The sequence below is a fragment of the Bremia lactucae genome, linkage group LG4 (genome assembly GCF_004359215.1).
Source record: "Bremia lactucae strain SF5 linkage group LG4, whole genome shotgun sequence".
Classification (NCBI taxonomy): Eukaryota; Oomycota; class Peronosporomycetes; order Peronosporales; family Peronosporaceae; genus Bremia; species Bremia lactucae.
Window position 1 is genome coordinate 3415291 of NC_090613.1, and position 10518 is coordinate 3425808.

General features: G+C 43.1%; 4 protein-coding genes across 4 annotated transcripts; 2 read left to right on the forward strand and 2 right to left on the reverse strand.

Moving 5' to 3' along the window:
- Positions 1-3110: 3110 nt before the first annotated feature.
- Positions 3111-3311, forward strand: CCR75_003355 (uncharacterized protein; the record flags this gene model as incomplete). The annotated part of the gene is made up of 1 exon (XM_067961452.1): positions 3111-3311. The coding sequence occupies one exon, from the start codon at positions 3111-3113 to the stop codon at positions 3309-3311; it is 201 nt and encodes a 66-aa protein (XP_067816277.1).
- A 715-nt stretch (positions 3312-4026) lies between these two features.
- CCR75_003356 (uncharacterized protein) lies at positions 4027-5036 on the reverse strand (the record flags this gene model as incomplete). Its single annotated transcript, XM_067961453.1, has 3 exons — positions 4027-4327; positions 4386-4846; positions 4915-5036. 2 exons carry the CDS (start codon positions 5034-5036, stop codon positions 4498-4500), a joined length of 471 nt encoding a protein of 156 aa, XP_067816838.1. The 3' UTR covers positions 4027-4327; positions 4386-4497.
- A 441-nt stretch (positions 5037-5477) lies between these two features.
- On the forward strand, positions 5478-8657 carry CCR75_003357 (uncharacterized protein; the record flags this gene model as incomplete). Its single annotated transcript, XM_067961454.1, has 5 exons — positions 5478-5654; positions 5711-6109; positions 6243-6434; positions 6547-7151; positions 7221-8657. The coding sequence occupies 5 exons, from the start codon at positions 5478-5480 to the stop codon at positions 7609-7611; spliced, it is 1764 nt and encodes a 587-aa protein (XP_067816839.1). The 3' UTR covers positions 7612-8657.
- Positions 7758-8624, reverse strand: CCR75_003358 (uncharacterized protein; the record flags this gene model as incomplete). The annotated part of the gene is made up of 1 exon (XM_067961455.1): positions 7758-8624. The coding sequence occupies one exon, from the start codon at positions 8622-8624 to the stop codon at positions 7758-7760; it is 867 nt and encodes a 288-aa protein (XP_067816837.1).
- Positions 8658-10518: the final 1861 nt, after the last annotated feature.

Sequence of the window (10518 nt, forward strand, 5' to 3'; positions counted from 1 at the left end):
AGAAGACCTATGAAATGGCCGAGCATTGTTGATTTCCATCAGCTCTAACTCATTGTTTAATTCTCTGGCCACATTTGGTGGACCAGGACGAGGGGTTGTCGCGATATGGTGATTATAACCAACCGAATGTGCGCGTTCAAAGTCGAGCGCCACAGTAATAGCCTCCGACAGTGTGTTTCCCCGTCGGTATTGAACTTCTTCTTGCGTTCTTGATTTTAATCCTCGTTGAAAATAGATAATTTGGTCTATCTCAGTCATGTTGCGAAATAATGTGTCGAAATTTCGCAATGTAGTCAATTAAGCCTTTGCAGCTGACTTGTCTCAGCCGATGCAGGTCGTCTCGAAGACGTTGCTGTAGATCCGCAGGAACAAATTCCTTTTCCACTGCTAGAAAAAACTCGTTGACTGAGTGAATTTCTGATTGATGCAGCAACAACCATTGTGCTGCAGGTCCTCGCAATGAACTTCCTAGTACGGCAAGTACTTGAGGAGCCATTGCGTCCTCTCTCCAAGTCGTACCGCGCGCAATAAAATATTGCTGTACTTGCGCGTAATAAAGTCGAACCGAATCTTCACTCCTTCCGCTATACGTCGGTATTCTTAGCCCGTCCACCTTAAGCCCACCATCCTTTTGGGAGTTAGCCAAGGATTTGATCAACTCTTGTTGTTGCTGTAGAATATGCATCCTTTGCTGCATTAGCTCGGCGTTTGAGGGTTGGCCCATAATGGAAGAAGATGTGTTCGGAACTTTTAAAAGACTTTGTTGTTTAATTTATTTATGTCTCTTAAGTTAAACCGAAGATCCTTTAAGATGGTGCGCTCGGCTTCTTCCAAAAGCGCGTCTACCTCGTGTAGCGGAGCTGATAAGGTGGACCCTTGCTTGGGCAGGCAGGCTTTCTCCTTGGTGAGTTGCTTTGCTAAGATCTTTGCAAGGCGCCGAGTCTTTTGTAAAGACGCAAGCAGAATGTTCGCAGTCTTTGCAGACTTCTCACCGTACTCAAAGAGGAAAGTTTTACTGCAGTCAAATGGAATCTGAGTATTAGCCTTTCTCTTCTTGCTCATAGAACACAACGACTTACTCTAGCCCTTAGGCGTAATGCGTTAGAGATTCAACCTTATCCCAGATGGATTAGCTGTTTCACCGAGTTAAGCCGGACCCAACCTCACACAGACTAAGCGACTATATCTGCCAGGCAGACGCTTAGAATTACAGTGGATACTGAAAGCCACACACTTAAAACTGCTACGCAGTGCTTCCAAAGGGATGGAGCAGTTGACTGCGAGCGGAAATTCCCACGCTACAAGCAGTACCTTACAGGCTGCGAGCGGAAATCTCTCACACCACAAGCAGTACTTTGCAATCCAACGCAGTGCAGTCCAACGAAGCGTGAAAGGCGAAGAGGCGAGCGTACAGCGAAGAGGCGAGCGGACGGCGTAGAGGCGAGCGGACGGCGAAGAAGCGGGCAGACAGCGGAGAAGCGGGCGGACGGCGGAGAAGCGGGCGGAGGACCGACAAGTGCTACCACTTGTCAGGAATGAGGGTAAATTACAAATGAATTAAAATTTGTTTAACTAACCGATACTTTTGGTATACTCCTTAAGGTATCGCCTATCCTAAATCTAATTCTTACTGAGTATCATCTCTCCTAATTGCGCAAACCTTTTACTTGTTTTTATTATGGCGCATATGTAAAATTGAATTAAAGAAAATGAATGGTTTTAAAAGATAAACCGAAATGAGTGGTCAAGGGGCTCAGCAAGCTGACTGGTCCTTACAATTTGCGTACTTGCTGAATGCCTCAATTTACACGTTCTACTACGGGGCGTTCTACGATGACTGTGAAGAAATTTCAGCTTTTAAGATTATGTGCATACTTCCCATTGTGTCAAGGATCTGTCCTCGGATCGAGATTACACTGAATTTGACCGTCAGATTATAGGCACAAGTGTGTCCAACTCCAGAAGGTCGTGAACGGATCTTCAGTTGATAGATCATTTGGCACGAAGCACTGAAGAATATTGCAACAGAAGCTAAAATGTACTTATATTGGTGGACATAAATCTGACTGTACAAAAAGTAGTTAAATAGCTCATAATGACATAAAGACAGCCTACATATGGCTTTCAAAGCTCGTGGTTTGAAAGCAGAAAAACATTTGTTCATCACATCCACAGCCATACCGAGTGTGCTTTAGATTTTCTAGAAGAATAACACACTTAAGGATAATATTTCGGCGAACAGTTAAAAAATTCGTTTTTCTTTGACAATTTTTTATCAGATATAAAATTGATGAAGCTAAACCTTTTCTGAAACATTTCAGTATGCAGGAATGTGATCTTAAAATCATAATAAAATTGTAATCGTCAATAACATCATACCGTATAGATAGATAGTAACATATCACAAGTTTTTGCGTTCGAAATTATTTTGAATTATAACGTAAAGCTCACCTTAATAATGCAATGCAAGCGTCACAGTTGGATGTTGCGCTCTCTGCAGACTTTATTGGAAGTTAAGAGCTATATAAACAAATTCCATCATAGCGGTGCTGTGCACAAAGCACTACATTTCTAGACGGCCTCTAGCCTATCAGCAATTCATAGTATTTCTCCTAGTGTGACTTGTAGACTATATCACTCAACTCTTTCATTTAATGAAATTCATATAATCCAGTCTCACCCACCGATGGTTGCTACACCAATCACAGTATCTATAGCTTGGCGTAAAGAAACTTTAGCAAAGTTTTTGAAATGATTGCAAGTTTCCAGCTTTAAAATTTACATTATGGAAAATGTAGAGAATAAAAACGTGAAAAAGGAGATGCAAAGAAATGTGGTGGATCTGATGAGAAACGAAAAAGTTTTAGAAGCACGCAATATAAGAATGAAGTGTAACCTTAATAATGATGGTGCGCAAAGAAAATGAGAGCTAGCAAAAGCTTTGTAGGGACAATAGAAGACTTCAGTCACAGATACTATTTCTTTAAAAACGTGCTGAACAAAATTGCGAACCAAATTCACTTCGACAGCAAAACACGAATTTCTTTTAAAAGTTGATTTTTACTATTTAGCTCTAAGAAGCAGGTCCAGCAGCCTGAGCCGATGCTGGCATGGACATACTTGGACGCACTCTGCCTATGGTGGTAGACACAAGTGCCGAAATGGAAAAGAAAAATGACATTGCAACTTGGGACGAGATCATATCCTGTGGCTTTAAATTGACAAACGAGCAAATGCACAAAATAAGCGATACTGAAGCCATCTCTTTCCACTATGCATGCACTTTTGCATTAGCGTCAACTGATAGGTAGATACTTTAACTGGGATGGAGAGCAAACCTTCGTTATAAAAGCGAGCAGGCCCAGCACGAGGGAGAGAAACGCGTACCAGTCACTGGGGGCGTCATCTGGATTAACTTGATTGCGCACGAACGGATGCAAGTCGCCAGGACGGCGCGGATCACCCTGCAAAATCTTGCTAGCCATACTTTTTTGTCAATATAAGTTACCGCGTAGGAAAATGTGATAAATCGAAAAGAATTTCTGTAAAGATTAAAATTATAGAATCGAAAATCTGTAGCAAATAATGCACATGAATTTTGGTCAATGTAAAATTAGCTCTATTGCTGACGTTTTTCCCTTTTATATTTCGTTTTGGATCCAAAAAACAATTCGTTCATGTCCGATTCCTATAAATAAAAAGTAAATTAGGAAATAGCTTAGAAAGTAAGGCACAAAAACTTAAATAAAAAAGGCTTGAGGATGATAAATAAATAAATGTACTGATTTGTTGTCCCCCAGGGAACGCTATTACCAATCATCAAATATCGTAATTTAACGAAGACGTGCTCTTTTCAATGATTCAGGCCATGCTCACGTCTGCATGCGAAGCTAAAATTCGTAATTGAAGCTGCGTCTTCAGCCCCAACATTTGAATAAATGTAAATTGTATAATATCCAGCCAATAGCCAATCTTTGTTAATAATCACCACTGAGTTTATGCAACTATTTTCACAATAATGTCAATCTTTTGGTAAAGTATCGATGCGTTATATATTTCTTCCTTCCGATTCCAGAGTCGGCAACAAAATTGATTCAAGTTCCATGAGTCAAATGCTTCTAACTGAATACGCAACGCTTACCTGATGTTTCGACGCAAAGCTATTCCTTTTCTAAGTCACCGAAGTCCTCCATACATTCGCCGAAACGCTCCGAGTGATAATTTGTGTACGTAAGGAACTGGTTTGACAATTTCGACTCAAACGTCGGCGTAAAGCCAGACGGCTTGAAGCCAAGATCAGCATAAATATCTTTGCGAAGTGTGCGCGCTGATTAAAGAAAAGAATTAGAAATAGAGCCTTTATAAAAATGAGCTTTCAACTGTACCAGTGATGAAGGTGCACGGATTCAAGATCTTTTCCATATCATTTGAGACTAATTTGACGTCCTTTGCAAGCCAACGCATAGTGATAGCAAAGTTCCTCATACAGTTGACGTTCTAGGCACTCAACCGTATCAGACAGCGAACCAAGAGAATTCCTGCATAATAACTCACCAGATAAGGCGGGTCAACAAGCACGTAATCAAAATAATGATGGAATTTTTCTGGCAAATTTGTAGGCTCATTGTAGTCATAAAATACAAAGTGTCCGTGATATTTTTCGTCGAAACGGCGGTCGTACTCGAACAGAAACACGTTGTCGCTGTTTATGGGCGACTCGCTTTCATTTTGAATTTTTAGAAAGTCGCGAAAGGCAGCTGGTGTACTCACAAACGCAATGCGTTTCTCTTTGCTTTGATCAATGGCCTCCTGTGCCAGCGCACGGCCAGTCTGGTCGTCATACCAGCTGCAGCTCAATCCAAGATGGCATTTAAAATAGTCGAAAAAGGAGAATGCGATGCCTAGAATACTCACAATTGCGAAAGGCGAAAATCTTCTGATACTGTTGCTTTTTGCTGTGTCTCAGTTGTATTGAGATGCGCTTGCAACGCTGCGAAAGTGTCTGCCGAGAGTTCGCTTGAGAGGAATGCTTCCATTACTTATTAAACAGTGTTTCGACCAATCGTGTGATTTAAAGTTGCTGGTAGCTTTATGTGAAGTTTAGAATTTAAATGAAATTGACTTGCAATTTTAGAAATATGAAAGGTGAAGTCGTTCTGGTAGCGATATTTTACATGACACATATATCGAACGGTGCAATATAATGATCAATCGCACATCTGCGCCAATCGACGATGCAATGGAAATTTATCTATTTCTTATGTAATTTGAAATATAAGTTATCCTAATTTTGTAAACAAAAAACTTGAGCAACTCGTGGTGTCGAGCAGAATCGGCGCTTTTTTGTTGCAACCATATAATTGTCATCTAAAAATGATTGTGGCATTGTACATTCGATTCTAGAGTCTTTCGTTGTTGGATGGCATAGTATTCTCTTTGAAAGGGTCTGTACTTTTCTTCATGTGAAAATCGAGTCAATGCAGCTGCTAGAGACGTGGTCGACGCCACGACTGGAGGCTCTGGGTGTTGACGGAGTGTTCGCACCTTATATCGTAGGCATGCTTCCACCTCATGGGGGTGATGACAACGACCTCGAGGCTGCTAAAGATAATATCTACCAGGTCTTAATGGGCTGGCTGGCACCCGAGGACGAGGTACGGTCGCTCGTGCTTACATGCCGAAATCTCTGAAATCGGCACTTTATTTATAGGAATACGCACAAAAGTTTGTTGACGAATTAGTCGCAATGGCGGATAATCCCACACAGCTTGCCGACGCAGTTGTGGCTGCCACGACACTGGACAAGCGGATTGAAGACGACATTAATACTATGCTAGCCCAAGATGAAGAGCTCAAGGCGACAGCGCCTACATTTATACCACGCAAATTGCTTTCACCAGAAGTGGCTGAGTTTGTTCCCACACGCAGCCCCGAGACACCGTGTCGTGGGAATTTAAACCATTTCCAATCGGCGTCGACATCCTGTGTCTCTCCAGTACCGAGTGTGGAAAAAGACCAAGGTAATGAAGTGATTTGCAAAGACGCTGAAGACGACGACAGTATAGCAATGCAAGACGAAGACAGTTTCTTCTGGTCGGTGGCCTTTGAGGTATCGTAGTGGACGTTACAACGGGGACGTCGCTGCTTGGAGCGGTTTTTTTCTTCCTTCTGCTTGTATGCTTTCAAATTTTCGAAAAGCTAAGTATTTTTTGTGTTTTGGTTTCGTATTTTTATGAAACTAGTTGGTGAGCCATTTGCAATTGAAATTCCCCGACATGGACCCGCATCGATTGTGCGACCTCTTGCGTCTCGTGGGCCTCGATGTCGACAAGGCCCATGCAGTGATCAAGACGACGCTCGAGCGTGAATCGATTGGCACTGGACAAGTGTGTCGCCACTATTTGCAGGGAGAGTGCCGACGCGCGGACTGCATGGTGCGTCTGTTGTTTGCCCAATGAGACGTGGCGGATCATGTGTGCTGTCTTAAATGCTCACGAGCGTCCGACTCGTGTGTGTGTCTTTCTCTCTCTCTCACGTTGGCTATAGTTTTTGCATGATACGGACAAGATTACGTGTCGCTTTTGGCTCCGTGGATCGTGTTTACAAGCCGAGGACTGCGTCTTTGCGCACGACTTTTGTGACTATTATACGATGGACGAAACTGCATTGGGCCAGCGCGATTACGACAGTGAAGATGAAATGCATCAAACAAGCGCATTGCTTGATATTGACGCTGAAGAGATGTTTCCATCCTTACAGAGCGTTTCGTTGAAACAAAGCGCATCAGTGCCGTCAATAAGTCAAGAGCGCAAGAGTTTATTAAAGGCTTCGGCGAACGCGTACGAGTCGAAAGAAGATGCTGTGACGCATTTTACAATGAACTTTGCGCGTGCGGTGGCATTGCAACCACTTCCTGCGCAGCCAATTGATTCAGATATGAGGAAGAATGGTCTGAAAATGGAGACATCACGACGAATGACGCCACCTTCGTGGCTACATTGCTACAAAGCAGAAAAAACGAGCGATAACATTCAGTGGGTATCTACCGGCCAGAGCGCCTCGAAACAGTATTTAAGGCTTCGTGAACAAGCTTATGACATGGCTTGTGCTCGAAACAAGTGTTTTATGGGCGCGACACAAGCCTATCGCAAGTACGCTTTCGACTCTTTTTAGTAGTGTTCTTGCTCGTTTGAAGTATCGTGTTGTTTGTATGATGGCAGTGGAAACAAGGCGCTTGCGAAAAAGTTATCGACGGAAGGACACGAATACAATATAAAGATGAAGACGTTTCACTTTCTTGCCGCATCCGAGATTTTTGAATCACGAAATCCGCCAAATCAATTGTATATGGATCGAATGATGGATCTACATGGATTACACGTGGCAGAAGCTGTGGAATTGCTTGCCAAGATGCTGCCAAAATTTGCAGACGAAGGCGTGGATAGCATTTATTTGGTCACAGGTTCGGGCCACCATTCCAAGGGCCCGACGGGGAATTCTCGCTTGCTTCCAGCGGTTGAGCATTTCTTAGCAGGTGAAGGGTATCACTACACACCAGTAGCTGACGGAGCTGGCTTTGTCGGGATGCTGCTTGTAGAATTGCTATGGTAGTCAAAGGAATAAAATGACGCACTGAAAAAAAAAACGAATTGTTGGTACTTTTTAGAGGCAAAATTGAAATCAATGGAGCCTCCTGTGAAAGATTATGCATAACCTCCGCGATCGAATAGCCTGCAAGAATCGATGTTGTGTACCTTTTAGCTGTTGTCGCTATAGTCATGCATCTCCTTGACATCCTGGTGCACGACGTGCTTAAATCCTTCGGGTTTGAAGACATAGACATTGCAGAAACCACCACTGTACGCATCACGGTGCGTTGCGTGATAAATGGCGCGCTTGCCCAATTCGACGGCCTCATCATCCGTTAGATCCCAGCGCCAATTGGTGTCGAGGATGCCATACGCGTACGTGGATCCTGAACCGACACTAAACTTGGGCATGACCTTGCTCGCAGGAATGCGTGAACCTTCGTCGTCTACGTAATACAGCACCGGTTTTCCGTCGTCATAGCCCATCATCATCATGCCAAGCGACATGCCGTAGCGCTTGTAATAGTTGCAAGTATTAGCAATGAGTTTAGATGCTGCACGCACGGAAATGCGGTGGCGATTACGTAACTCGTACATGCGACACTGTACCGCTAGATTACGTTGCCAGAATTGACAATCGGCAGCACCGCCAGCGAGGGTTGCGAGGATGTAATCGTTAATAGGATTCACCTTTTTCACTTGTTGCGATGCGACAAAGGGCCCCTGTGTCGAGCGGGAGTCCACGGCAACGACAATTCCACCATTGTAGATAAACGCCAATGTAGTTGTTCCTTTCGCAAATTTGAGAGACTGCTCGTTATCGTCCGTGTACGCGACCTTGAAATGTTCGCGCGAGTACGCTGCCGGGTCCGAGACGGGAGGCAACATAAAGCCTGCGGCTAGCGCGTCAGGTGCAGCTGGAGTCAAGTCGTCGATAGCTGACATGTATGTGTTGGGCATCGCCCCTCCATAATTAAAGGAAGCACCACGACTGCCAGCGCGGAGGAAGTTTAGATTCACGATCGGGGCGCTCATTTTGAGAGTTTTCAGACGCAAAGGATTTTTTAGATGGGGAGAAAATTGCCAAGATGTCGAGGACAATTTATTGTACGCAATCTCATTTTTACGCTAATAAAAAATTAAACTTCTTAGCAATTTACAAAATGAAATTTTTATTTAAGTAGCATGACAAGAAGTATAATTAGCTGATTTACTTTTTGTGCATAGACAACTTATGTAATGGGGCACACATCGGTTGGAGAACCGTTGTTGTGGTACATTTACTTTTTGGGTAAAATACCCTTTTATCTAATTTTAAAATAGTTAGTTACTTAAATCCCATTTATTACGGGTAATAAATGTGGTCGCCGCCAGATATAAATCTGGCGGCCAAAATCTATTTTAATTAGCTAGGGTAAGGTTTTTAGATTTAAATAATTCAATAAAGTTCAGTTCCCCTTTTGATCTTAAAGCGTTAAGTGCCTTCCTAAGGCTTGCGCATTGATCTGTAAGATATAGAAGCCTTTCTAAGGTATATCCTCTTGGACACTAGTTGTCACTTGGTTTTATGAACCCCCTGAATCCCTTGAACTAGGATTCCTTAAGCTTTAATAGCTTGTACGACTCTCTGAGTTGTTAAACCCATTACTTCAATAGAACTAAGTGACTCTCTGAGTCTGAAAGTCTTCCTCTGACTTTAGGAGCGAGGTAGCTCCGCTACAACTTATGTATGGGATTTCGGCCTTCACATTTATCAAAGTGTTTATATTCATTGATATATTTTACCAATGTAATTTGCTAATGGTAACGAGCCGAGTAGACCTTTATCCATAGGTTTAGTTTGAAAGGGAGTATCACGTACGGCGATCTATTGTCATATGCTTCCGGCAATAGTTCACCGTACCGATTATCTTAACACTATCACCAGCATGACTTAAAGCCCCTATCGGTTTTCCACAAAATTCGTTCCGCGGTACCGAACTTACAGTACTAGTTGAGGCTCGCGGTATTCATGGAATACGAAGCTCCGTCTTACTATGGAGGCTAAATTCTCGGGTACGGTTCTGGGACCGATTATTGGTTCCAGTGTGGTCCTCAAGACGGGCCTTCATCAAACCCAAATATCGCAGCTGTCTAAGGACAAAGTAGGGTTTATAAAACCCTTCGTAAACACATCATATATTTTCCGTGTCATCAGCTTTAGCCTCGCCATGTCCGGATACGACCGTGAATTCCATAAAAGCAATGTATTAACTATAACAAAGCTCAACTACTTCTCTGTGGTGTAAAATGAAAGTAGCATTAAGAGTTAAACCACTTTTAAAATGAATGTATAAATTCCCTCATATTCTGGTCACTAAATCCAGATCATTCGAAGACCACTAACCATGCAAGTTGCCCTTTTCACGACAAGCACATCACTGTCGTAATTCGTGATCCTCTACACTCCCCTTCACTCTCGCGAAATCCACTTCCATCGCGTAGCCGCATCAATCGCGGAGCACCATGTGGCTACATCAGGTAATCAGCAAGCTGCATAGCTGACGGAACATGATTGAGCTGGATCTCATCTTGCTCAATGTGGTCTCGAACAAAATGCACCCTGATAGATCTATGTGCTTAGCTCTTGGTGTAAATCCCTGATTCGTCGCAATATACTTATCGCCGACTTGTTGTCCATGTGCACCGTAGACACGTGACACTTAAATTTTTCAGAAAATAACAAATCCACATGACTTTTTGCGTAGCTAGTGTCAGAGCCATTTATTCCGCTTCAGCAGAAAATAAAGCCACCGAAGTTTGGCGCTTGCTTTTGTGTGCGACAACTGCACCTTCAACACATCAGACGTAGATCGACGAGTCTTCTTTTCGTTTTCCCAATTCGCGTCACAATATGCCGAAAGCATAATCTTTTTTGCCCGATTTCTTG